This window comes from Amphibalanus amphitrite, unplaced genomic scaffold, assembly GCF_019059575.1.
Source record: "Amphibalanus amphitrite isolate SeventyFive unplaced genomic scaffold, NRLGWU_Aamphi_draft 000697F_arrow, whole genome shotgun sequence".
Classification (NCBI taxonomy): Eukaryota; Metazoa; Arthropoda; class Thecostraca; order Balanomorpha; family Balanidae; genus Amphibalanus; species Amphibalanus amphitrite.
In genome coordinates this window covers 36,828-62,689 of record NW_024882191.1, presented here as the reverse complement: position 1 = coordinate 62,689, position 25,862 = coordinate 36,828, and the positions used below count along the sequence as shown (strand labels likewise).

At 54.8% G+C, this 25,862-nt stretch overlaps 1 protein-coding gene across 2 annotated transcripts in view; it reads right to left on the bottom strand.

The window, feature by feature from the left end:
• Positions 1–24,664, bottom strand: part of LOC122364789 (segmentation protein cap'n'collar-like) — a 55,837-nt gene extending 31,173 nt beyond the window's left edge. Inside the window, exons 1-2 of one of the 2 annotated variants that reach the window (XM_043335524.1) lie at positions 24,584–24,664; positions 24,305–24,438 (exon numbers count right to left, since the gene is read on the bottom strand). In XM_043335524.1, coding sequence (XP_043191459.1) covers positions 24,305–24,433 — 129 coding nt within the window. In that variant the 5' untranslated portion in view covers positions 24,434–24,438; positions 24,584–24,664. The remainder of the gene's footprint in view (positions 1–24,304; positions 24,439–24,583) is intronic. The other variant, XM_043335525.1, reaches the window with a different exon arrangement.
• Between the last annotated feature and the right edge of the window lie 1,198 nt (positions 24,665–25,862).

Below are 25,862 nucleotides of genomic sequence, written 5' to 3'. Positions count from 1 at the left end.
TGGACCGGGCCGGAGTCACTCTGGACTAGATACGTCAATCAGATACCAACTTTTTGGTATACCGATACCAAACCGATACGAACTTGGTATTTGGTATTTCAATCGCAATGTGTTTGGTATTTTGTTGGTATCATGAACCCTCACTAATGCATAAGAGGCTGAGAAATCGGTAGAAGGTTGGTATTTTCCTCATGTTCCCAAGTTGGTTTGGTTTCGGTATTTCCCCACGGTTTTGGTTGGTAGGTATTTGGTTTGGTATCGGTATTCCGATTTTCCGTAATTGACACCACTACTCTGGACCGGGCGGTACCCGGTGGGATGGCGGCCGGGACGGGTTCGGCAGGGCCCGGCACGCCTCAAACCAGTTCGACAGGGACCACAACACGTGCCCGACATCGGAGGCGGCTTATCGCAGCCGCCGAGCAGGCCCGGGACGCGCGAATAGCAGGCCAACTATAAATACACGTCTCAGGGCGCATGGCTCCATGGTTAGGTTACGAAACGCCAAGCCTTTGTGATGTTATAGGAAAAGGAAGGTAAATACTTTGAGTCGTGATTTGCGACGACGCACCTTTGATGATAAAGATACCTACGGACAAACCGATTTTTTCTTCGGTGACAGCCATAGACCATCTGCTCATAAACAGTTGATCTTGTGACGCAAGTCCACAGTCCAAAACGGCTGCCGTGGAACAGTTGTTAATTTGTGGGCTAGCTTTACATACCGTGGTTGGCTAGCACCCACCCCAATTTTAGTTCACTTCACTTTGGCCGTGCGCTTTAGAATGATGCTAATTATGAAGACCACGAAGATGATGTTGATGATGATATAACGATAACGCTTATTGACTATTGTTATTGTTGCAAGCGCGCATTTGTCATAGCAATTAGCCTGGATTCCATGTGAAATGTCCTATCAGGCGTTGCCTTGTAACAAAACGAAACGCAGCGTCGATAATCGAACAGATTTCACCTTTTTTGCCACACTCTCCTCGTGAAATGAAAGCCAACGGGTTGGCCTCCAAAGCGCGAGTGGATAACGGCCTGTGTGAGGGATGGTCGGCCGTGCGGCACGGGGGCTGGCGGAAAATGATCACCAGCTCTGCGACACACACACACGCCCGTAACGCCATTCTCGGAAACGCGAGCGAGGCCGTGCGATTAGGAGCCCTCCCTGCCGCTGGGCGCCCGCGGTCGCCAGGTCGACGGCAGGAGGTAAGTACAGTCCACAGCAGAAGTAATGTGTGGTTTCAGTCATGGGTATGTTCTGCTTCTGAAGCCTAGGAACGATTAGCCAGACTGCAACGAGACTTAAAATGTAGCTTACATGTATCTTCACCCTTGCAGCTACAACTTTAGGGGAAGTTGGGGTAAGACGGACCAGCTAAGGTTTGAGGCCGCATATCTTGCTACAGTGCTACACTGCTCTCGTAATTCATATTATTTATAGTCTTCGGAATGCTCAATCCTTCCTCTGTTGATATGTGTAAAGACTAAATTTCAAATTAAAGACATCTAGGTGGTGGATGCTCTTAAAGAGGGACACGTCAAAAACTCAGACAAGAAAAAACGTGGGGTAAGACGGACCACCCAGCAGTGCCTGCTATCCGTTCATGTGTGTTACACTTCTGCTCGGTACTCTTGTAAGAAAAAGTAACCAGAATGGTAAAATAACAAAATGAGCCTTTATTCTTTACTCATGTGTGATGGAAGTGCAGGTAAAAGCTGGGAACATGTGTGTTGATTGTCGTTTGGCATGAATGCATGCTAACTGAGCACTTGCATGCATGGCTCACATGCAACAAAGACTCCTTCCTGAAAAATTAGCTTACTTAAACTTGTGTCAATGTTTTGGAAAAGAACTTTCCATATGCAGGGTACAATGGACCACCAAAGGGTAAGATCGACCACAGTGGTCCGTCTTGCCCCAAATTTAAATTCTGTCATTATCATGACGTATATGTCAAATAGCCCAACATTGCAAAACCTTGCCTTTCCTAAAGTGTGACTATAACTAAGTTTATAACTTTGTTCTTCACAGTTAAGTGCAAAATAGAAACTAATCATGCAAGAAAGGCGCCGTAATTGAATCACCCGTAGACCTCTTATATTAGATCGGTTTGACGAAAAACAACATTTTTCTCAATAACTCAAAAGCTATGCATCCTAGCAGCATGAGCTCAAGGTGGCCATTGTTACGAAGGAAAACAAACATAGTGAGTGCATAAAGCAGTAGATACCAGCAGCGGTTCAGCCGGGAGGGCTGGTGGTCCGTCTTGCCCCGCTGGGCCGTCTTACCCCACCTTCCCCTATCTATTGACGTCTTCTTTTTAATCAGTCCGCATTTAAAAATCGTCGGTCAAGGCCATCCGTTGAGATTGGTAAAACCACACATTACTTTAGTGGTGGGCTGTACGTACAGCCGCCCTGCCGGCCCTCTGGCAGCGTCCGCGGCCACTGGCCACCGAAGCGCAGCCGGTGCCGTGTTGACACTGGCTACAGACGGTGCGGTCGAGCCCTGCGCCGTGACCAGTCCGGGCCCTGCGCCGTGACCAGTCCGGGCCCTGCGCCGTGACCAGTCCGGACCCTGCGCCGTGACCAGTCCGGGCCGGTCAGCCGGCGGCGGGACGCGGAGAGGCCACACGGCGAGCCTCAAACATCCGCTCCGAGAGAGACGGCGCGGCACACGGGCCCGCAGCCATGCCGGCGCAGGGTAAACACTATACATCACGACCTCGGCGGGCCGCGGCGGCACCGCGGCCATTGTGGCGCGAGACTGCAAGGTGACGCCGGCAGGCAAATCGGCAGGGACCGATGCGGTAACCATTCACTATCAGCAGATTCAATAAATATGGATCAGCGAAGGTCCAGCGATCGAGAACATTTTAGCTTCCGGATTTCCCAAATAAATACATATATTTAGTCAGCAAGCCAACAGATACGTATGGCGCCCGAACATGACCATTAGCGAAAGCGAAGCTTGACTTCTTGCAATTGACGTGTTCTCAGTTCAGAACCTAGGTATGTTGCAATCGCTGTCTGCTACGTTCCGAGCATTGTGCTATATCAGCGAATAACAACTTGGCATCTTAATAATCAGTATAAAGAAAACTGCAAGTTACACAAGAGGGTTGTAACTAACAGGTCGGCCGGCCGCGGGCTAATTCCCTCCCCCAGGCCCCACACCACAGGAGTTGGTCGGTCCAGGGCGGAGTGAAGAGCGGCCCGGCCGGGACGCGGATTTCTCCTCTTCGAGTACCAACCACTCGGCGCCAACAGGAGACCCGACTGAGGCGGCGGCGCAGTCACGACCTCGCGCAGAGCAGTCACGACCACGACAGGTCAACAAACACCGGTCCGTGGTGGCCCCGGGTGTACCTGGTGACCTCCAGACACTGGCGGACACCGCTGGAGGTCTGCAGTGAAGTCAGCCCGACACACCTGGGTGTCAGCAGCTACCTCCAGCAGACCCCCGGGTGTAGTGACCTTCCGTCAGTGCCGGACACCCCTAATTGGTTTGGTGGCCCGATGACTTTTGACCGAGACCCACCGAAGGCCCCTGGGTATCGCAGCGGCATGGGACGGGCGAGAACAGTTTTATTCAAAGTTGCACACAAGCAATACAGCAAAATATACTACTCACGAAAATAGCACTCACTCATAGAGCTGCGAGCACACCTCCTTCCTTCACAACCTTTAGGGCTAGGCGACCTATGTCGGGTCACCTGTCGAGCGGCGCGGCGGCAACGCTGACGTCAGCGGCTGTTACCAAATGTCAGCGGCTCAGCCGAGCTTGTCAGCGGCCCAGCCGAGTTTGTCAGCGGCCCAGCCGAGTTTGTCAGCGTGTCAGCCGCGTGCCGGTCAGACGATCAGCTTCAGACTCATGGGCACACCGTGAACCGGTGGCAGCCACCCGGGCCCTGGTGGCCTGCAGTGGGAAACGACTGCCCAATCCCCGACTCGTGAGGACGCTATTTGTAGTGCTGTTGCCACTTTTGTAACGGGAGGACGCCGAAATTTGAAAGGTGAAACCACGGCCTTTGCTGACTGCTGGGGTCGGAACCACACTAAGGCCGGGGGGATCCAGGGCGTCGCAAGTCCATTTACGACACGTCGCAAGTTACGACACATGTCCCGTCGCAAGTTGTGTCGTAGCGAAAAAGGAGGGATGTTGAGGAAAGAGGGGTTTGTCGGAGGATACGACAGAACGTAGCTGCGACAAGGTTTAAATACCCGCTTTACTCGAGAATTTAAAAGGCTACACGATCAGCTGATCCCGTAGTAAGCGTCAGTAAGGTCGAAAACTCTATCAAGCATAAAGGAACATTCGCCCTTCTGGTTTGCGAGCTTATGAGACAGCCAGTTCAAGCATGTTCTCTGATTCTGAAGCTTTGTCTCAACTGGGTGACTTGTGGTTGCTAACGCTCACGTGAGTTGCCATGAATTTTGGGATCGATCACAGGAGATTCGTGGCGCTATAGGGCATCTAGAAGCGATGCTTTAGAAGAAATGAGTTAACTTAAGAGAGTATGAGGTCACAGAGAGTTAGTAGAGTTGGAGATTGAGGTCACAATTGGATGTTACAGAGGTCATCTGGGACACTTCAGGTCACGGAGGTCAACTTGGGGTCATCACAGAGCTCAATTGGAGACCACGGAAGTAATCTGAGACACGTCAGGTCACAGAAGGCAACTTGGGGGCAGGTCAGGTTACAGAGGTCAACTCGGGGTCATCACAGAGCTCAATATGGGGTCATCTGGGACACGCCAGGTCACAGAGGTCAGCTTGAGGTCATCAAAGAGCTCAATTGGAGGTCACGGAGGTCATCTGGGACACGTCAAGTCACAGAGGTCAACTTGGGGTCATCACAGAGCCCAATTGAAGGTCATGGCGGTTATCTGGGGCACATCAGGTCAGATAGGTCAGCTTGGAGTCATCAGAGGGGTCACTTAGAGGTTACAGAGGTCATATGGGACACGTCAGGTCACAGAGGTCAACTTGAGATCATCACAGAGCTCAATTGGAGGTCACGGAGGTCATCTGGGACACGTCAGGTTATAGAGGTCAACTTGGGGTCATCACAGAGCTCAATTGGAGGTCATCTGGGACACGTCAGGTCACAGAGGTCAACTTGGGGTCACCACAGAGCTCTATTGGAGATCACGCAGGTCATCTGTGACACGTCAGGCTACAGAGGTCTACTTGGGGTCATCACAGAGCTCAATTGAAGGTCATCTGGGACACATCAGGTCACAGAGGTCAGCTTGGAGTCATCATAGAGCTCAATTGGAGGTCACGGAGGTCATCTGGGACACTTCAGGTAACAGAGGTCAACTTGGGGTCATCACAGAGCTCTATTGGAGGTCATGGGGGTCATCAAGGTACACGTCAGGTCACAGAGGTCAACTTGGGGTCATCACAGAGCTCTATTGGAGGTCACGGAGGTCATCTGGGACACGTCAGGCAACTTGGGGTCATCACAAAGCTCAATTGGAGGTCATCTGGGACCGTCAGGTCACAGAGGTCAACTTGGGGTCATCACAGAGATCAATTCGAGGTCATGGGGGTCATCTGGGACACATCGTTTTTAGAATTTGGAGAATCTTTTGGGGGATGCCCCTCGCAACGTCCAAGACCGCCTTTCTGGATTCGCCAGTAGTTGCTGGAATGGTGTTAGACTACTTCATATCCATGAATACCCCAATAAATGTGAATATAACATATTATGCACCATGTTCAACACTCTCGCTGGCGCGGATTGAGGCCTCATAGACGAACCGTTGGTTCTTGCTTTATAACTCGCGTTAGCGGCAACGGATTGCAACGAAATTTTCAGGATCTCAAGTTTCAACAATTTTCCACGTACCATGCAAATTTCGTGACCATGACCCCAATGACCTGTGACCTGTGACCTCTCCCTCAAGGCCATATCAACTTGCGACACAACTTACGACTGCTATTTCAAATTCGTAAGTTGTGTCGTAAATCAGGCACTTTGCGATAGACTTTACTTCTTAAGTAACGCTACTCATCAATTGATCCCTCCAAAAACGACTTACTACACAACTTGCGACACGTCGCAGCTGCGACGAGGCTTACGACGCTCTGGATCCCCCCAGCCTAAGATGAAGACGCCGAGCCATAAGACATTGCATCATTGGGAGATGGTTTATGTCGGTTACGGGATGCGTTTCGGCAGATTTATGCAGGCAGTACAGGTGTCTGAGCAGAAGCGGGCCCGGCCAGCCGGTGTCACAACCAGAGCTGCTGGGACGGTCGGCACTTCCATACATGATACAGAACCCTCCGCGCTCCGGGTTCACCAAGTCCGTCCGCCGCGACGGGCGCCGGTCTCGTTCCGTCGGATATCTGCAGCTCTGCCCGAGTTCATGCATCTACTCCATTCACGCGATATACATGCAGATTGGACCCCCTCCCCGGACGAAAATGCATATCTGATGTATTCGCCAACTTCATCCCCCATAAGAGCCAAAAACTGTCGGTTCCCACCGGGTACACCAGACAGCTTCACCCCCCCCCCCCCCCGCTCCGGTGCCTGGAGGCGCCTCTGCGCGCCGCCGCTTCGCCGGAATCGCCCACGGAAGGCCGGCATGGTGCAACGCCAGTGACGTCACCGATGACGTGGCGCTAATATTAGAGCCAGGCCCGGGGGCGGCCGTCAGCCCCACTACCAAGGTCAGCCAGTCTCCGGGCAAACGGCGGGGGCGGGGCCTACACCCGGGGGGCGGGGCAGACAGACGGGGGGGGGGCGGGGCAGCCAGACGGGACGCAGCGCCACACCTCCCAACAATGGCGCCCCGTGTCAAAGATAAACCGCTGGGTGGGATAAGATAGTTGAGGAAAGGGTACTCGCTTCATCGCTGTTGGTTCTGCCGTTTTTAGCCCAGATAGGAACAGTCGCTGATAGTTCTCCGGCTTTCTATGTTATCTCAGGACTCAGATAGTTTGGCGGGTGTTCAGCCGTTTTCGTCAGGGTCTTAGGCACTGCAGTGCCGATGTCGATACATGTCACCTACAAAGGGGGTTACGTAACCGGCCGAGCACTACCCTACCTGTACGGCAGCACGTGCACCCTGGACGTCCGACAAACCGAGCGCGCGTCTGGCCGCCCGCGCCGGTCCGGACCTCCGGCCGGCGTCCTCCCGGAGTCCCGGACAGCACGGCGGTGGCTCCGTCTGCTCCGGATTCAGGACAGGACGGCGGTGGAGGCCCGGTCTGCTCCGGGTTCCGGACCCGGGTACTCGCGAGATGTACCGATATGCGGCCGGTCTCATGAATACCACATGCCGGTCCTGCAGAGCCGCCTCGGCCGCTCATGGCTGGCGCTCTGCCAAAGGGTCGCCCCTGAGTCAGCCCCGCCCCGAGAGCGGCGTCCGCTCACGGCTGCCACGCGGCCCACCGAGTAACGCTCGCGGCTGCCACGCGGCTCACCGAGTACCGCTCACGGCTGCCACGCGGCTCACCGTGTACCGCTGCTCACGGCTGCCACGCGGCTCACCGAGTACCGCTCACGGCTGCCACGCGGCTCAATGAGTACCGCTCACGGCTGCCACGCGGCTCACCGAGTACCGCTCACGGCTGCCACGCGGCACACCGTGTACCGCTGCTCACGGCTGCCACGCGGCTCACCGAGTACCGCTCACGGCTGCCACGCGGCTCAATGAGTACCGCTTAGGCTGCCACGCGGCCCACCGAGTACCAGTCAGCAGCGTCAGGGATACTTCAACTTGGCAAACGCCAGAACGGAGGGTCTGTCTGTGCCGATGACATATGGTCGAGCCTCGGCAAATGCAGTCGGCAGGAAACAGTGTGCTAGAGCGAATGTCTAATAATATGACCAATTGGCATGCACAGTGCACTTCGTGAGTCGTGCAAAGCTGTGCATTTCAGGCCTACGTGGCTTATTACGACATGCTCAATTTGCTCATTGCTCATCATCGTCATCAGTCATCACGACACATATGTGGCAAAAGTCAAACGCAATTCATCAAATAATTCATATTTTGGCTGATGCAATCAATAACAAAAGTAAACACCAAAGCTTTCTAGTGTTCTATTGCGGGCATTTGTCAGAAAAGAGTTAAGTACTCGTAAATGCGGTTCGCTGTTGTTTTGCGAGCCCGGCTGAAAAGATCTGTTGGATGGTCCATCATTGCACCAACCGTACAAACAAGCAATGCAACACGTCCGGAAAACCCCCAGCTGGACGAGCTCGGCCGCGCCTGGCCCGGACGGCGACTTAGCGAGCCGAAACTCGTCTGCTGGATGCTTCGTGAGCACCCAAGCCTATCGGATGGGCGGACACGAAACGAAATCCTCACTTCAGCCGGCCAGATTTAGGTGGGTACGTGGAAACAAGAGAAGCGAAAATTGTTCCGTAAAAACTACCTTACGTATCAACCTTTCAATCTCCGTTGAGTTAAATGATTAGTGATAAGCAATCATTTTCATGGTTAGATAGGCAAGGACCAGTACATAAATCGCTTGGCACAACTAGCTCACATTAAACCTTCTTTTCTTAAAATTGTGAAAAAAAAAATAAAAAGGGAGCATTAAGCACAAAAGATAGGTCTTGACAAAGGACAATGCCCTCTGTTGGGCGTCGTATAAGAAGCTGCCAGCTGGCCGTCGTCCAGGCCAAAACACGGGCTCGAGGCTCCCCAAAGCCAAACACACACGGGCCAACGGTAAAACACGGCCTGTCGGCAGGTAAATTCCGACATGTTGGCCGAGACGGCCGTCAGTCACAGCAGGCAAGGAGGGACAATGGGACATAAAGCTCTCAGAAGGGCTGGCGGCAGGTGCCAGCGAGAGCCCCGTCATCACAAATGATCACGTCCCGCCGGCGTGCTTGCGACGCGTGACACTTCAAACCATCCACGAACTACTCAACTGAAGTGGAGATTACGCCAGTACACACTCGCGCCCGATTGGCGTTATCTGCAGGGGCCTATCAGCGGGTGCCATCTAAGAAAGGCTGGCCAGGAAAAACATTAAGTTCTGAGGAACGCTCTAATCACATCAGTCCTATTGAATGGGGATGCATCGTATCAAGCATGCGGTAAAATGAGGCGTGCAAACACGAGCGATACCATACTACCTCGGCTGATAAGCCGGCGTCTGAGAGCCACGCCTCTATGGTAGCAATGTCTGTGAATCTGGCCGGCGTGGCTGCCCCTGACCTCGGCTCAGCACTCAGATGGTCCGGTGGGCGCGGCTGCCGCCCGCCCTGCCGCGCCGCCGCCGCCGCCGCCGCCCCGTCTCCGTCCCACAGCCCCGAGTCAGAGTCGGCAGACGCAGACTCCACCGGCAGAGAGTCGACGACTCCAGAGTCCGCCGGCGACCACTCCGCCGAGTCCAGCACTAAGGAGTCCGCACCGTCCACAGCAGAAGTCCCCCACACGCCGTCTCGGCCGGCAGATCTGCCCGCACCCCTCTGCCACTGCTCCGAGCCATCGTCACTCGAGTTCGGGGATACAATCCCGATCAGATCTGCGCCGCTGAACTCCAGATCTGCACCGCTGAACTCCAAGTCGCCTGTTTCCAAACACTCCTCGGCGAGGCCGTTCCACCCGCCGTGATCACGGTTGAACACCCGGCTGTGGCGTCCTCCGTTCCGCCCACCCTTCGCGCGGCGTCCTCCGTGCCGCTCCCCCTCCGCGCGGCGTCCTCCGTGCCGCTCCCCCTCCGCGCGGCGTCCCCAGTCGTACTGAGTCGGCTCCAGTCGTCCCCAGGCGTCCCCACTCGACTCCTCGTGTCCGACCGGGACGGAGCCGTCACAGAGGCTGACACTTCCCAGAGCAGACTCCGGGAGACGCCAGTGCGTCTCCTGGTGACCGACGTCCACAGCGTCTCCCGACTGTTCCCCCTGCGCCAGATCGGCGTCCGCAGCGGCTCCCGACTGTTCCCCCTGCGCCAGGTCGGCGTCCATCATCTCCCAGAGGGGGAACCCGGCGGCCGCCGGACCCGACAGCTCCGGCCCGGGCTCCAGGCGGGTCCAGACCTCTCCGAACTCCGCCCCATCGTCTGCAGGGACCACTGAGGGGCCCCAAGGAGCGTCGCTGAGACCGGAGGAGTCCAGGGTAGCTGGTCGGCGCGCGGGGGCTCCTGCTTCCTCTCCGGGGGCGCCGCCGCCGTCGGTGACCTGGTAGGCCTGCACGTCTCCCCAGGTCCGTGGAAGCCAATCATACCGTCCGAGGGCACTGATCTCCTCCAGCAGCCGCCGCTGGTACCGGCCCAGGGGCGAGAGCGCGCCACATGCACTCCTCGGGACTGAGGGCTGCACTACCGGCAGGCATCGACGAAGAGAGAACCTCACTAAACCAAGTTTCCCGTTGGGTTGAAGATCCAGGTCCGTCCAGGTCGCCTCACCACGCTTTGATAGTTTATCACAGCCACATTTAAAGCATCCACTGCGCTCCTTAAATGTTTGCGGCCCACCCTCCCAGTCGCCATCACAGCCCGCGTCCTCAGCGTTCGCACCCAGCTGAGACCACCAGCAGTCACGGGCGTCAGCGCTACGCCTGGTCCAGCTCCCGTCCACGGGCCAGTTGGGACCGCCCAGGTCCTCAGCAGCAGGAGCTGTGGGACGGTTCCGCAGTAGACTGGCGATGAGCGAGACGTGCACGAGACCGCAGTACCATTTCCAGCACCTTCCAGACATTGTTTCCAGGCGCCTGCCGAGCGTTTCCGCGCTTTTCGCTCAATTTCAGTCCACTTCTCCCGCAGACAGTTCAGGACCGGCGGTTCGGCCCATGTAACTCCACCGTGCCCGTGCCATAAGGTAGCCCCTCGGGGACGGCACGTGCCGCCAGTCGACGCTGCGTGGCACGTGCACGTGCAGCGTATAGCACGTGCACACGACGTCACCTGCAACGACCAAATGTCAGGCCACGTTCCCCTAGCGAGTCCAGTCAGCCATTGAGCGACCAACACTATGTATACTTTCGAGAACATCCGCTGGCGCCGGCCCGATAGATATCCATGAAGGACATCTGAGGATGAGGCATCGATGTTAAGCACAAGGTGTGGAAGAATAGCGTGGATCCTGATAATCTGTGGAATCCGGAGCTGTGCGAGCGACCCTCCCCTGCATCTAGTATAGCTTTATGGACTAAGCGCCTCGTGACACGTGGCACCGAACACTGGAGCAAAGGGCAGCTAGCGCAGAGGAGATATAAAACGTTTTTAGTGGGAATTGCGTCGAAGTACAGCAAAAATTGCGTTGAAATGAATTCAAAATTTAGTAAATGATTTGTTGAGTCTCAGATTAATCATTCGATAAAACATTAGAAGGAATTTGAGCAGCACAAAATTTTTCTTCTGAGTTGTCACTTACACTAAGAGTACCTCATGTTTCGATATCTAAAGTAGCTCATTGCCAGGCAAACATCATCGCCGTTCACAAATGTCTCGGAATTTAGCAGCATCGACGCCTGTAAAATATATCACCCAGCGACCCAAGGAATTCCAGAAATGGGCCAATACAATCCAGGGCATTGCGATGCGCCTACCAAACGCACGTCCTGCGAAACGGCTGCCATTTTACAGCAGCTTACAGCTGGCCATTCCCAGACCGCAGTTTAGCTCCTCATGCGTTGGCTCTTATCGGAAAATCGTTCTATCGATATGGAGTCGTAGTTTATTTGACATCCCAACAGAAATGTCGAATTACACCTGTCCTGTAACAGTGACACCACGAACACACTATTGGACGAAGTGCTTGAGCAAACGATTCGGTCTCGGCTCCTATCAAAGTTCGTACTGAGTATGTACTGCGGAACGAGCTGGCGGTGTCCGCGCGTTGGGTTTGGTGGGCGCACTGAGCCACTATCACGGTCGCACTGCACCGGCCCCGGCATCCAGCCACCTCACGAGTTCGCCAGCACGCGAGTGTAGCGTATATCCGGTGCCACGGAGCAGTCGGTAGATCCCTAGTCACGCGACGGTGGGGAGTGGGACGGCCAGACGGGTGATGAGAGCGGGCAGAGAGCAGACGCGTGTTTCTTTTTTCCAACCAAAGGAAGGCGCTATACCCGAAGATGCTTCTTGGTAAACAAACCAAACAAAAACAAACATAACCTAACCTCACCTGACCTAACCTACAACCTACAAACCTACAACCTACAACCTAACCTACAACCTAACCTACAGACCTACAACCTACAAACCTACAACCTACAAACCTACAACCTACAAACCTACAACCTAACCTACAACGCGCCAAAAAGTTCGGCCGGCGGCGGGGATCGAACCCTAGTTATTAGATCACGAGGCGAGTGTGCTCACCACTACACCACGCAGCCAGCTGGCCGGTGAGAGGTGTAAGTCACTTTTTAATGACGCAATGGGATATTCTCCGTATAGCGCCTTCCTTTGGGTGGAAAAAAGAATTACGCAGAGCAGACATCAGGAGCAGAGACAGCCGCTGAGCCAGGGACAGAAGCCGACAGGACGGCAGCAGCCTACCTGTGAGAAAGCGGACCCGGGCCGCCGGGCCACTGACCTGTGGTGGGAGCCCTCCAGGGAGCGGAGCGAGCGAGGTGTCCCGGCAGCGACCGGCACGTCCCAGCTGACCGACTGAAGCCGCCGGGACGGGGCGGCCGACCGGGGAACAGTGACCGAACGCCGCCACCCTCCCGGGAATAGACCGGGCAAAAACGCCGCACAAGGCGGCGATGTTTTATTACACCTGGCAGCGTACCTGGCGCTTTTTCGGCAACGGCCGATGTTTGGGAAAAATGCGCCCGTGCCAAGTGTTTTTAGCCTGGTGACTACGAACCTGTGCGAGTGAAAGAGGCACTTTGACAAACAGAAATATTTATGACAATACCTTCGCCAGCAGTCGTAAAGGAATTCAGGTCGTTTGATAAATGAATGCCATACGCAGCTTGAAGAAATGGCGGCATGTCACCATGAAAGACGTTAAGCCGGAGTTTATTGGCTCGCGAGAGACAGGGAACCGTCAAATTATCACGACCACAACGGGACCACAAAACGGAGGGCGTCCGGGGCAGACTGGGCCCCCCTGCTGGACCTCTGGACGGGGAGGGGAGGGGGCAGACCACTGCTGGACCTCTGGACGGGGCGGTGGGGGGGGGGGGGCAGACCACTGCTGGACCTCTGGACGGGGAGGTGGGAGGGGGCAGACGGGGCCACCGTTGGACTCTGGCCCCGAGTGGCGAGATGGCTGTGATAGCTGACGCTCGATAGGCCCGTCTCATTTACAGAAGCACGCATCCTACGCCGGCGGCAGTCGATAGCCCACGGCCGGGCGCGGACGTAGTCGGCCGCTGTACTGTACTGTAGTTAGGGGAGACCGGAGAGGGACAAGTGTCAACGACTCGTCCGAGCCCGCGCAGGGTCCCGCAGCCGATCCATACACGCCGCTATGAAACAAGTTTCTCACGTGTTCGTTGAATGCAAATCGTATACGAGGAAATACTCGCGGCACAAAGCCCCTACAGCTACCCAGCCGTTTACTACTGAAATCACGACCACATCCCAGCACGTGTCACTGTGTCCCGCCGCAGACCGTACCGGTCGTACCGGTCGTACCGGGGACCTCCTGACTGGCCCGCCCTGGAGCCAGCCCTCCCAGGGAGTGCACGGAGCCCAATCGATCCGGATTACCAGTGTATTCGTTAGGAGAGGTGTAACGCTGCAGACACGCCGGGAGCAGCAACCGGACCAGTGCTGGATCACGACAGGTGCGGTCCTGGACCGCGACCGGACCAGTCCTGGACCACGACAGGTACGGTCCCCGGGCGCGGCTCACCGACCCAGTCGAGGTGACGGACAGAAGTATCAGGACAGAGCCGGCGCCCGTCCACAGCTGCACTCAGTGGCTGGTTGTCACCCAATATCGAGACATACAAATCATACCATTTGCTAACATATATACAAATCATACATTTTGTGAGGCTCATCATTTGCAATTCAATATGCAGAGGGAAGGGGAGCAAATCACACACGCTGCCGCCGACTGTTCAGTGCTCTGGCCGGCCCACCTGCTGTAATCCTGTTCAACCGGCGCCTGCCGTAGCAGACCGTCTGTATGCACCGTCTGTGTGTGGCAGACCGTCTGTGTGTATGTCTGTATGTACCTGGTGACCGTGCCGCGACCGGACCCGCCTCTGACGGAGGCACTTCACACTATCGGCGGTAGGTGGACAGATACCAGGAGGGACGACCGCGCGCGGCCGTCTCGAGTGTATCGACGTGGCAGTACGTGTGTCGTTTGGGGAGCGTGATGAAATAAAACACCACACTCAGGCATAGGCGAGGGCAGCAGCCGGACGGCTGACATTGCACTATTCAGTAACTTCCGAAACCGTCACCAGATGGCCGTCTCACGGCACACACGGAGCCCAGCTCCTCATCCGTCAGCCCTCAGCCCTCAGCTCTCAGCTCTCAGCTCTCAGCTCCCAGTCTTCAGTTCTCAGTTCTCAGTTCTCATCTCTCAGCTCTCAGCTCCTCAGCTCTCAGCTCTCAGCTCTCAGCTCTCAGTCCTCAGCCCTCAGCCCTCAGCTCTCAGCTCTCAGCTATCAGCTCTCAGCTCTCAGCTCTCAGTCCTCAGCCCTCAGCCCTCAGCTCTCAGCTCTCAGCTCTCAGCTCTAAGCTCTAAGCTCTCAGCCCTCAGCCCTCAGCCCTCAGCCGCCCTGGCTCTCAGTTCTCAGTTCTCAGCTCTCAGTGCCCTGTTCCTTCCCTGGTCAGTGGTCAGGACTCTGCGCGGCTGCGACGCTGGCTCCTCAGTAATTAATTAACCACGCCAGTCCCGCTTCACAAATAAACGACTGGTGTTTACGGGTCCGGGCCGGCCGGCCGGTCTCTGCGGCCGGCGCCGACAGGCACTCCCTGCTCGGCGTGGGACGCCCGCGACAGGCACACATCGCCCTCACTACTACCACAGGCAGGCGCACATCGCCCTCACTACTACCTCGGGCGGAAACACATCGTCCTCACTACTACCTCGGGCGGGCGCCAATCGCCCCCACTAATACCACGGGCGGGCGCACATCCCCGTCACTTCTAATTCGGACGGAAACACACCGTCCTCACTACTACCTCGGGCGGGCGCACATTACCCTCAACGGACCACGAGCAGAAACAATCGCCATCACCGCACCTCGGGCGGGCGCACATTACCCTCAACGGACCACGAGTAGAAACAATCGCCATCACCGCACCTCGGGCGGGCGCACATTACCCTCAACGGACCACGAGCAGAAACAATCGCCATCACCGCACCTCGGGCGGGCGCACATTACCCTCAACGGACCACGAGCAGAAACAATCGCCATCACCGCATCTCGGGCGGGCGCACATCGCCCTCAGCGGACCACTGCAGCAGAAACACACCGGCCTCATCGCGCCACGGAGCGTGCCTGGGAATGGGCATCACAGTGCCACTGTCTGATGCTCCCTGGGGTATCAGAGCAGTCAGACTATTACAAACAGTAGCCAGTGCCAGTTATGCAATGTGTTTCAGCTGTCGTTGAGGCCGTGTACAGTGCACGGCTGCAGCGTTCGGCGAGATACAGGTGCCGCAGTCAATATACACCTGCACTTGCCGATTCAGTGAGCGCTGCGGCCCGCCTGATGAGCAGATAGCTGCACGGAGACAGGTGCTCTGTATGTAAACCGGGCGCAGAGAGCAGGCAGTCGGCAAGGGAAGGTGCGTCGCGCGGCCCGCCCCGGAGGAGCACAGCAGACCGGCGCCCGTACCCAGCCCGGCGCCGGGTCACCCGCTCAGATCTCACGGCAGATGCTCACAGCAGTAGGAGCATCCGACCGGCCCCCGCTCCCGGTCCGACGGCCGCACTCGAGGTCTGATAGGTGGGAGGAGGGGGGCAGACGGTCCGGCACCGACAGACGGCCCGGGGCGACACAGAGGGCTCGTCTGCCGGCCGCCACTGCGGCGGCAGGCATCCCCTCCCCACCTCCCCCGGGGGGAGACGGGAGGCCGACCGGCGAGACGAGCGTGCGAGCCCATACACCTGACGGCGGCGGCCTCCGCGGCCATGCACGGCTCACGTGCAGTCGCCGTCATTGTTGATAGTGGCGCTGGAGGGGCGGAAAACTACCCGCTGCCCGGCGGCAGCCCCTAGATACTTCGCAGCGAGGCCCGTGACGAGCAGAGGCTGAGAAAGCGGAATGCGAAGAGACTCCATGATTGCAGGCAGTGTTTGATTGTGTCTGAGCCGTTGAGGCTGCGGCCCGGCCCGGCGCGGTGGAAGCCCCGCCGACCGCCGGCTCAGGCCCACGACGGCGGTGTTGGCGGTCCATCGAACAGAGGTAGCCAACAGAGCCTCCCACCACGCGGCACGCCATTCCGTCATTGTCCATCCTCAGGATACCCACATCCTTCACTTCCACGCCTCCTACCCTCGGGCCTAGGCTGGGCGATTGCCTTCATCCGATGTGAGTAGTTCCTCTAGAGAAGGCTCACGTGCGGTGGGGTGACCGTTATCGGGGCTGATGTGATTGTGTTCATCGAGGCGGGCTCAGCCTCGGCGGCGCGCACCAGGGTGGCCGCCCGCCCCAGAGCAATGTCTCCTCCTAATTCATATAATCCTTCCGGCTCTAAAAATCTATCGCTGGGACCAACGAGCCTAACCTTTTAAAATACAACAAACCCACCCCCGCAATCTGGCAGACCGGCCCGCGAGCCATCCAGCCGGCCAGCCAGCCAGCCGCTTTTGCACGTCACGGCAGATAATGAGTCCAGCTATGGAGTGAAGCCGCGGCGCCGGGCAAACCACCAGCACCGTCCGCACCGTTTCACCAGCACCGTGTCACCGGCAACCGGCACCACTGGTGGCACCGTTTCACCGGCACCACTGGTGGCACCGTTTCACCGGCACCACTGGTGGCACCGTGTCACCAGCACCACTGGTGACACCGTGTCACCGGCACCACTGGTGACACCGTGTCACCGGCACCATCCGCACCGTGTCACCGGCACCACTGGTGGCACCGTGTCACCGGCACCACTGGTGGCACTGTGTCACCGGCACCACTGGTGGCACCGTTTCACCGGCACCACTGGTGACACCGTGGCACCGGCGGCCAGCCGTGGCGCAGCGGGTGGAAGCGGCAGTCTCGGCGCGCCGCCACGGTGTTGGGACAGAGGTCCAGAGGCGAGAGGCCAGTACGATAGGAATGGTGCTGGCAGTCAGAAAAAAATCGTACCAGTCGCAATATGTCAGTTTCACGGATACCCATCCACGGATAACTCCGTGCACTGCGGGCAGCCGGCGCGGCGGTGAGAACTGAGAGTACAACTCCGTGCACCGGGCAGACGGCGGTGAGAACTGAGAGTACAACTCCGTGCACCGGGCAGACGGCGGTGAGAGTACAACTCCGTGCACCGGGCAGACGGCGGTGAGAGTAGGTACAACACCGTGCACTGAGCTGCCTCCCCGAACTGGAAACGTTCAGTCGTACTGCCAGCCCCTGCAGGGCGGTCCGGAAGCGCCGCAGTGCCCCGGGCTGTAGCCGTGGGCCGGTCCACGGTCTACCCTTGGCACGAATTGGGGATAATGCTGCTCCGCCGACTGCCACGGGGAGGGCTGGCCTCGGCCGGCATGGGACTGCGTCACTGCCCAGTGCTCATGGCGACCGGAATATAATTAGGGCGGGCGGTGGGAGAACAGCGTGGCAATGTTGCGCTGTTGTTGGGCGACTCCGGTGTCGGGCGCCTGGCCCTGTCCAGCTACCAGCCCCGTCTGAGCTGGGCCAAGGGCGACACTACACTGCCCCTCCACACGGAGCGACCTCCCACGGCGCGCTGAGTCCGCCCCTGCGGCAGTCAGAAGCCTCCCCCACGGCGCGCTGAGTACGCCCCTGCGGCAGTCAACTCCACGGACACGGCCGCTGTCCCCGCCTGTGACAGCAGCACTCAGACATCCCGGCGAGCCGAGCCGCCGCGGCACCCAACAACAATATACAGACGGGTTCCGAGGCGGGCCCCCGCCCCAAACCAGCCCCCTCCAGAGCAGACAGCCACGGCGGGCGGGGGCTCCTTCACACCTCCAGGGCGGAACATGACCACCAATTAATCGACGATCCCGGCCGGACTAGCGCCATGCCGTCATGTGCACTGGCTGCCACCGAGTCGCCCGCACCAGATCACACCACCTAGGTCGACTCGATAAATCTCCAAATTCACCGCCATCTGCCCCCCCCCCCCCTCCCCCTGCGACCAGGCGGCAGCGGCGGCAGGATGAATGAATTCGCTGACCTTGGACGCAGTGCCAGCGCCGCCATTGGAGGGGGGCTGACATGGAAGGGGAGGCAGTGCGCACTGCGCAGTTACGCCGCAGAGCCCGGGGCGTAAAAAGGCGACGCGAGCCGCGAGGCGAGCGTGACGAATGAAATTACGATCTCGCTGGTAGGAGTGACAGTGTGTGTGCGTGGGGAGGGGGATGTGGGTACAAGAGTCTGAGAGTGTGAACAAAACTGGGAATTTCATGGACGACGAAATCCGAACACGCCGCCTCAGTCCCAAATCGATTAAAAACTAGAGCATATAAGTTATACAGGGTGTTTCACTAAAAGTGTAAAAAAGTAAAAGATCATAATGCACATAATAACAATGTTTTCTACGGATATTTGCATACCATTTCATCCGCAATTGTTGGACATTTTAATATATAAAAACGATAGCACCGTCACTCAAACCTATTCCACATATCCGCCCTTTCTTTTGATGCACCGTTTCGGCACGTGTCCGGAGGTGCCTCACAGCCCGTTTTCATCTTCAGCGTCCAGACTGTCGGCAAAGACTTGAATGGTGCTCTTCAGCTCCCGAAGTATTGCGACTTAAGTCTTCCTCAGCTCTGCGAGAGCTACTGACCAAAACCAGAAGTAAAGCGGTGACAGATCGGAGCTTTGCTCTGGCCAGAGGCGGGCGGCGAGGCAGCTGATTTTTCGGCGCAGGAACTTCTAATCCAGCCAGTTCCTGGTGGTTACAGCCATTATAGTGGCTGTTTTTGATAACTTGTAAGGCCTTGGCAATTTCTGATGTTGAAATTAGCTTCTTGTTATCTTCAAAGACCCTCAAAAAGACCCTGACTTTTTCAGCGGTTTCCGCCGAGAGGTGGGGGACCCAGTCTTTTTTGGACTGGGACCGGCATCGAAGGAACCCTTTTAAACCTCTCAAGAAGCCCTTTGAACCTTTTATAATCTGGAACGTAGCGAGGTGAGAGAATAAAACGTTTCCTTACAAGTCGGCATACGGTTTCAATGTTTCTGATGGTACCAAAGGTAAGTGTAATTCACCCCTCCTGTTGCGGTGTAAATAACCTGTTCTTGTTCTGCATAAGGAAAAAAACGACTAGTAACTTTGGCCTCCTGCCCTCGCTCCGTATGAGTGTGAAATATATCTTAAATGGACGAAGCATAAATGTCCAAAAATTTGCAACAAAGCTACGTGCGCAACCACGTGATTTGCATATTTTATATAACTTTAATAGGCATTTACTTTTTGACACTTTTAGTGAAACACCCTGTAGGCGAGGCATCAACGGTGCAAACGGCGTGTCACGTTCCACACACATTCAACTTGAGTTAAAATAGCCGTTTTCACGACGGCCATCTGGACTTGGTGGTACACATTTGGTGCAGATTAGGTGCAGATTTGGTGCAAAGTTGGTAAAATTAGGACATTGTGTTTCTTAAAAGTTATCAGTTTGGGTTCCACAGATGCTTATATGCCTCATTTTTCAAATTATTTGGCAATATTTTCGATTTTAGCACTGAAATAAATTCAAGATATAAAGATATTTGTTGTAAAAGTGGTTTTATGCAGATTTGCTTAAATTAGGTGCATTCGCCAGATAGCCCATCGTGAAAACGGCTATTGTGAGCTTGAGTTGAGTCCGAGCACTGGCCCTAGCCGAGGCTGAAAGGAAGGAGACCACCAAATTTGATGGTCAGCAGTTCGCGTCTTTCCATTCACTGCATTGGGAGTGCTGTTGCGGCTTTCATATGGCCGAGAGCTCCCGTGGTCCGCGGCCGCCGCGATAAGTTGGTCCGCTGAGCTGGGGATGGCCCGCCCGAAAAGGACCCGGTTGTGCTTAAAGTCATTGTACCGATACGAGGTGCTCAGATCCAAACAGTTGTGGAATGACGTACGTCGCTGTAAATGTTAAATGACGATGCTTCTTCAGATTAACCCTCGCCCGTAAACGGCGATCTGCCACCTTCGCCCATGCAGGGGGGGGGGGGGGGTTGGTGCGACCCCCCCTTGGCGTTTGAAAACGGAGCTTCGTAGAGCTTAGCGGAAAAGACCAACGGATTGCTCTCGCCGAGATCTCGCGATTGGTGGTATATTTTTTGGTCCTAGGTCAACATTTGACCTACTTTTGACCGGTCAAAGGTCAAATTTTCGGAAAAATAGACTTTTTTCAACTTTCCGCGGCGATTGCGGCAAAACGGTGGGAGATATCGACTTGAAACTTTCACTATCGTGTTCCTTGATCAATTCTCTATCGTTTGGTATGTATTTCGTTTCCCTAGCTCTAAAAATGGCGCGTTGGGAGCGCCGGAAGTCGGCAAGGTCACAGTCGGCGGCAGAAATTCGAAAAATCAAAATTTAAATTTTTGAAATCTGATTGTATTTTTGGATTTGGGAGGTCCATTTGCTCCCTATAGAAGCTAATATTGCTGCATATTCCCATTGAGGTGACAAGAATTAGCAAAATAGTGGTTCGGGCGCTTTTCAAAAATAGTACCGGACGCTGTTCCTCTTGTGACGTCATAGCTCCGTGACCTGACCTGACCCGGTCAAGTTTCTTATACCATATGATAGCCAATACTTGCCCCAACATGCATGGGAAGTTTCATCACGATCCATCAACCGATGTCTGTACCACCGGCAGGAAACCTCGGGCGTTGGCACTCAGTTTGTGAAAATCCGGCCGGAGGCTGTTCCCTTTGTGACGTCATAACTCCGTGACCTGACATGACCCGGTCAAATTTTTTTTATCAAAAGATGCGCAAGGGTTGCCCCATAAGGTACCCAAAATTTGGCGGCGCTGCGCGCCGCCGTTTTTGCACTATTTTCGAAAAACCTCAGGGGGGGGGTTGCACCAACCCCCCCCCCTACATGGGCGAGGGTTAAACAGATCAGATCAGGCCAGATCAGATTCAGATCAGGCTTGATGACCTCCGGGAGTCCGGGAGGCCTGACCTTTGACCTGAACTAAAATGACCCAATGGCCGTTCACTATTTTTTTTTTTTTTTGACAACCTCAACAGCTTGTCGCTACAGTAATCGAGTTGCAGGGGTTGTTAAAAGGCTCTCACCCCCACACCGCCTCGAAGTGTTAGGATCAAACGCCACCCCGGCCTGGCGCGATTTTAACTGTCATCAAAAGAATAACTCTAAAGTATTAATTACTTGGAAAACAATTAACGTCCATCGCATACCAAGCAGCTGACTTTGGCAGCATTTGGCATGAAATAAAGTCACAGAAGCCGGCAATTTCGACTCGAAGCCTCCTATTGGCAGGTGAATGGCGTAAGCCGTGCCTCACACAGGCAGTGGACGGCGGTCACTGCAGCGCCGGCCCTGTGGCGCGCGGACCCGGTGGCGAGGTTGCAAGCTGTTTCCAGAAATACATAATTAATTCCCACAGATTTTGATCACTAAATCTCCTCTCGGGCGCGTGGGGCGGCGGCTCCCGGCGGCTGTTCCGGGGCGCTGTGGACGGGTGTCCCCCCTCGTGCGGCGGTCGCTGATGTGCAATGAACGCGAGACATTAATGACTGATTGTGTGCGAATGTATGATGCGTATGATGGAGTGTCACTGTTTGAAAATGCGATGTGTGTGTGTGAGCGCGCGTGTGTGAGTGCATGTATGCACGTGACGCTAATAAGAGTACACAATAATTACCTGTTACGCCAAGAATTGTTACGTGTGCGCGTGCCAGTACAAGTGATTAAGAGTGTGTGTTTGTATGTATGTGTATTGTGTAACGCATAGGTACGAGTCTGCACGTAAGCTTGTATGTTTGTGAATGAGTGTGCACGGAGAGAGGTGCCCCGAGTTAAGCCTTGAGCTTCTGCACCAATCTCCGATTTACTCTTTTGTTCCAGCACTTTCTGTTCAATAAATATCATCATCATCAACCCGGCCACCGTCCGTGGTCAGCGGCGGTCAGCGCCGGGCGGCCCTGTGGCGCGCGGACCCAGCCTATGTCCGTGGTCAGCGGTCAGCGCCGGCCGGCCCTGTGGCGCGCGGACCCAGCCTATGTCCGTGGTCAGCGCCGCACCATTCACACATCCCTTGTCAGCGGTCACGCTTTGGTCCGAGTCAGTGACTCAGCGACCTGCGGCGGGGCTTTCCTGCACCCGACACCCGGCATGGTACCGGCGGGGGTTCCCCGGTAGTACGCACCGCGTACACATAATGCTGCAGTCAGGACTCAGGAGTGAGGCACACATTGATCATTCATATCGCCTGGATTCCTGCAATGTGCGCACATTGTGCATTGCGCATCTGTGTATATTGTACACCGCACATTGTACATCGTACAGCAATTCAGCGAACATTAGCCTTCGCCCGGATGGGGGGGGGGGGGTATATTTGGGCACGTTCGTTTTTTTTGCGTGTAAAAGAACGCGGCGCGCAGCGCTGCGAAACCTGGTGAAGCTTATCGCACATGACTTTTGCATCGTGAGTGAAATTATGACCCCAAGTCGCCTAAGGTCAGGTCAACAAGTCAAGCTTAGTAACAGTCTAAAAAAATGCGATCCTTGCATTCATACAGCTTATAATCTTCTTAATGCTTATCTTCCAGAATGTTGAAACTTCGATGATTGTATTAATACCAAGAAGTGTACCTATATCTCGGATGTTTCATATCGGTTACCTGGGGTCAGGTCAGATTAGTGACAGATCTGAGTTATTGGCGTTATTGCGGTATTGCGTTACGGCAGCACGCGGACAATTATAAAACACATTTTGATAAGTTCACAACAAGTTTTTGAAAGTCATTTTAAAATACTTATAAAAGTTTGGTAGGCCATACGCTGTGTTACCCGAAGACTTTGAAACGGATTCTGACATCTTAAGAAATAACGAAGATAATTTCACTGTTCAAGGCTGAATCATTTGCCGGTTATGAGATGGAGATAGAAAGTGATAAGTGCGTGCACTATGTGCACAATGTACACACTGCACAATGTGCACTGTCCAGGGCCAGGCCCGATAAGATATTTGGATTAACTATTAAGTAGTTTATGCATCAAATTGTTGATTGGATTGCAAAAGACATGCGTATTGCGTACCTAAGTGTAACACATGAAGAATCTAGATTCTATGTAGGTACACACTACACAGCAATTCGTTAGCCTTTATAACGCAGAATCCTACCATGAATCGCAATGACATCCGTTTCGGCTATCTAGTATCTAATATCAATTTGTGACGGAGGTTAATTTTAAACCTAACTCATCGGATTATTCAAATTACATTCCGAAGACAGAAAACAGCATGCTAGGTATACGTAAAATGTTGCAAATGAAAGTTGCAGCAATAACACCCTGGGTACCTATTTGACCACCCCAAACTGCTGAATCAGATATGAATCTGTAAATTGAACGAATGGCTCGTCATCCCATTGGTCCGCAGCCCGCAGCTCCACCGGCGCCTTCTCCGTTCAGAGGATACCGCACATCGATACTAGAGATGTCAATCGGATACCAACTTTTTGGTATACCGATACCAAACCGATACCAACTTGGTATTTGGTATTTCAATCCTAATGTGTTTGGTATTTTGTTGGTATTATTAACCCTTACTAATGTAAAAGAGGCTAAGAAATTGGTAAAAAGTTGGTATTTCCCTCATCTTTCAAAGTTGGTTCGGTTTCGGTATTTCCCCACGGTTTTGGTTGGTATTTGGTTTGGTATCGGTATTCCGATTTTCTGTAATTGACATCACTAATCAATACCCTCACTGGACGCGTTCCATCCACAATTGGTGGCGACACGGGCCGGACTCCAAACATGCCGTAAGCTGCAGCTCTAGCCGGCCGGGCGCCCTACATTAATGACGTCACTCGGACCGGTCGGCGGGCGGCCGGGCGGATAGACACAGCTGTAACTAGGTACTGTTTGGGCAAATAGTGAAAGGGCTCTTGTCGCCTCAAATGTAATGATGAAAATATAACGACATTTGAAAAACTACTTTGTCTGTGAATCCGGATGATGCGAGGGGCGCGATGAACACCGGGTTGGATTTTCTCCGGGCAGTTGCGTCATCCGACTCACCAGGTTATGTCTGCGCGTTGGCTGCAGCGGCTCCGGCACCTTCCCACCCAGGCTGGTCTTGTCATCCATCGTCGCCAGGGGCTCCGGTGACAGGCTGACCATTTTCGGTAAATCGTCCACCGCCGGCATGTTCGCTAAAATAAAACACCGCCAAAACGGGGCATCAGACCTTCAGCAGTCGGCAACAGGGGTGTCACACAAATATCGGGCCGATATCAGGCAGGGGAATGTGACTGAGCCCGCCGCCACTGTGCCGCTGTGTCGGTTGGCGATTCTCACCTGTGTCTGTAGTCACATCCAGTGTCGGCCGCTCGCTGCTGCCGGCCGCCACACCTCACCCCACCACTCACTGCGGCGACTAGCCGCGCCGCCGCGCGCCGGGCGGCCGTCGGCGCACCGGCGGCGGCAGGGGCGGCGCCGGCGCGCCCGCGCAGGGGTGCAGCCGGTCCGCCCCACATAGCAGCAGATACTCTTGAGAGGAGCGGCGGAGCGGCAGGCACCCACCCGGCGGCCAGCTCCGGGCTGGATGTAGAACGTAGCTACGAGGCCTCTTGCACCAAACTACCTAGCTAGGTAAAATTGAAAAACCGGTTTCAGAATAAGCTAATCTAATGATGGTAAATTTGTTTGCAATAGCCCAATACATAATCCTACATGTGCTTGCTCAATTTTGCACGCAAATTGTTACATTTGAGACTTGGACTGGGTGTACGATGCAAAATAATCCAAGCATTGGTGCAAGAGGATTTTGGTGCAAGAGGCCTCAGCTCTTGAGTGCTCTGCTAACGTTTCCGCGCGGTTTGGCTCTCGGGCGACACGGCCTTGCTCCTCTCACCCGTGCCCCACCCGGGCCGTTCCGCCGGCCGCGATGCCTCAGATAACGTGGGCATGTCAGATCGGCTGGTTCTGTATATATGAGCGTTTCACGCTCAGCATGGGACAGAGCACAGCCGAAACACACATAGATTTATGGCCATCATTAGACTGGCCCGCGTGTCTTTTATCAGTTTTAACAGGTACGGCTCTCGCTTAACCCTATTAGTGGCAGGCTCCTGGCTACCCCATATTAGTGGCAGGGGGGGCTGTTTACGACCCCCCCCCTTGATATCTCGAGATCTAACCGGCCGATTTTCAAAATTCAAACGGCATTCGATTTGGCTCAACGAGATCTACATTTCTAAAAAAAAAAATTAAAAAATGTCAATAGGGGGGTAGAGGGGGGTAAAAACGGGCAAATTGCAGATACATTTTAGACTGTTTATCACGGCCAGGTTTCTGAACCAATCTTAACGCAACTTTTGCCGATCGATAGAGAATGAACCAGGAATTCACATGGATCCTAAAAATATGCATTTTCAAAAATCATAGGCGGATACAGATCATTGAGATTGGGGGTACACAAAAAGTATAGTAAATAAGGTTTTTGTTGGTACTGTTTCTAAAAAGCGTGGCAATGGTCTTGTTATGTTACAATTTTCTTATGAGAGAACGACTAAAATTGTATTGGTCATGCATAGGCGGTGTCAGGGCACCTATGTTGGGAGGTAAAAAATAACCC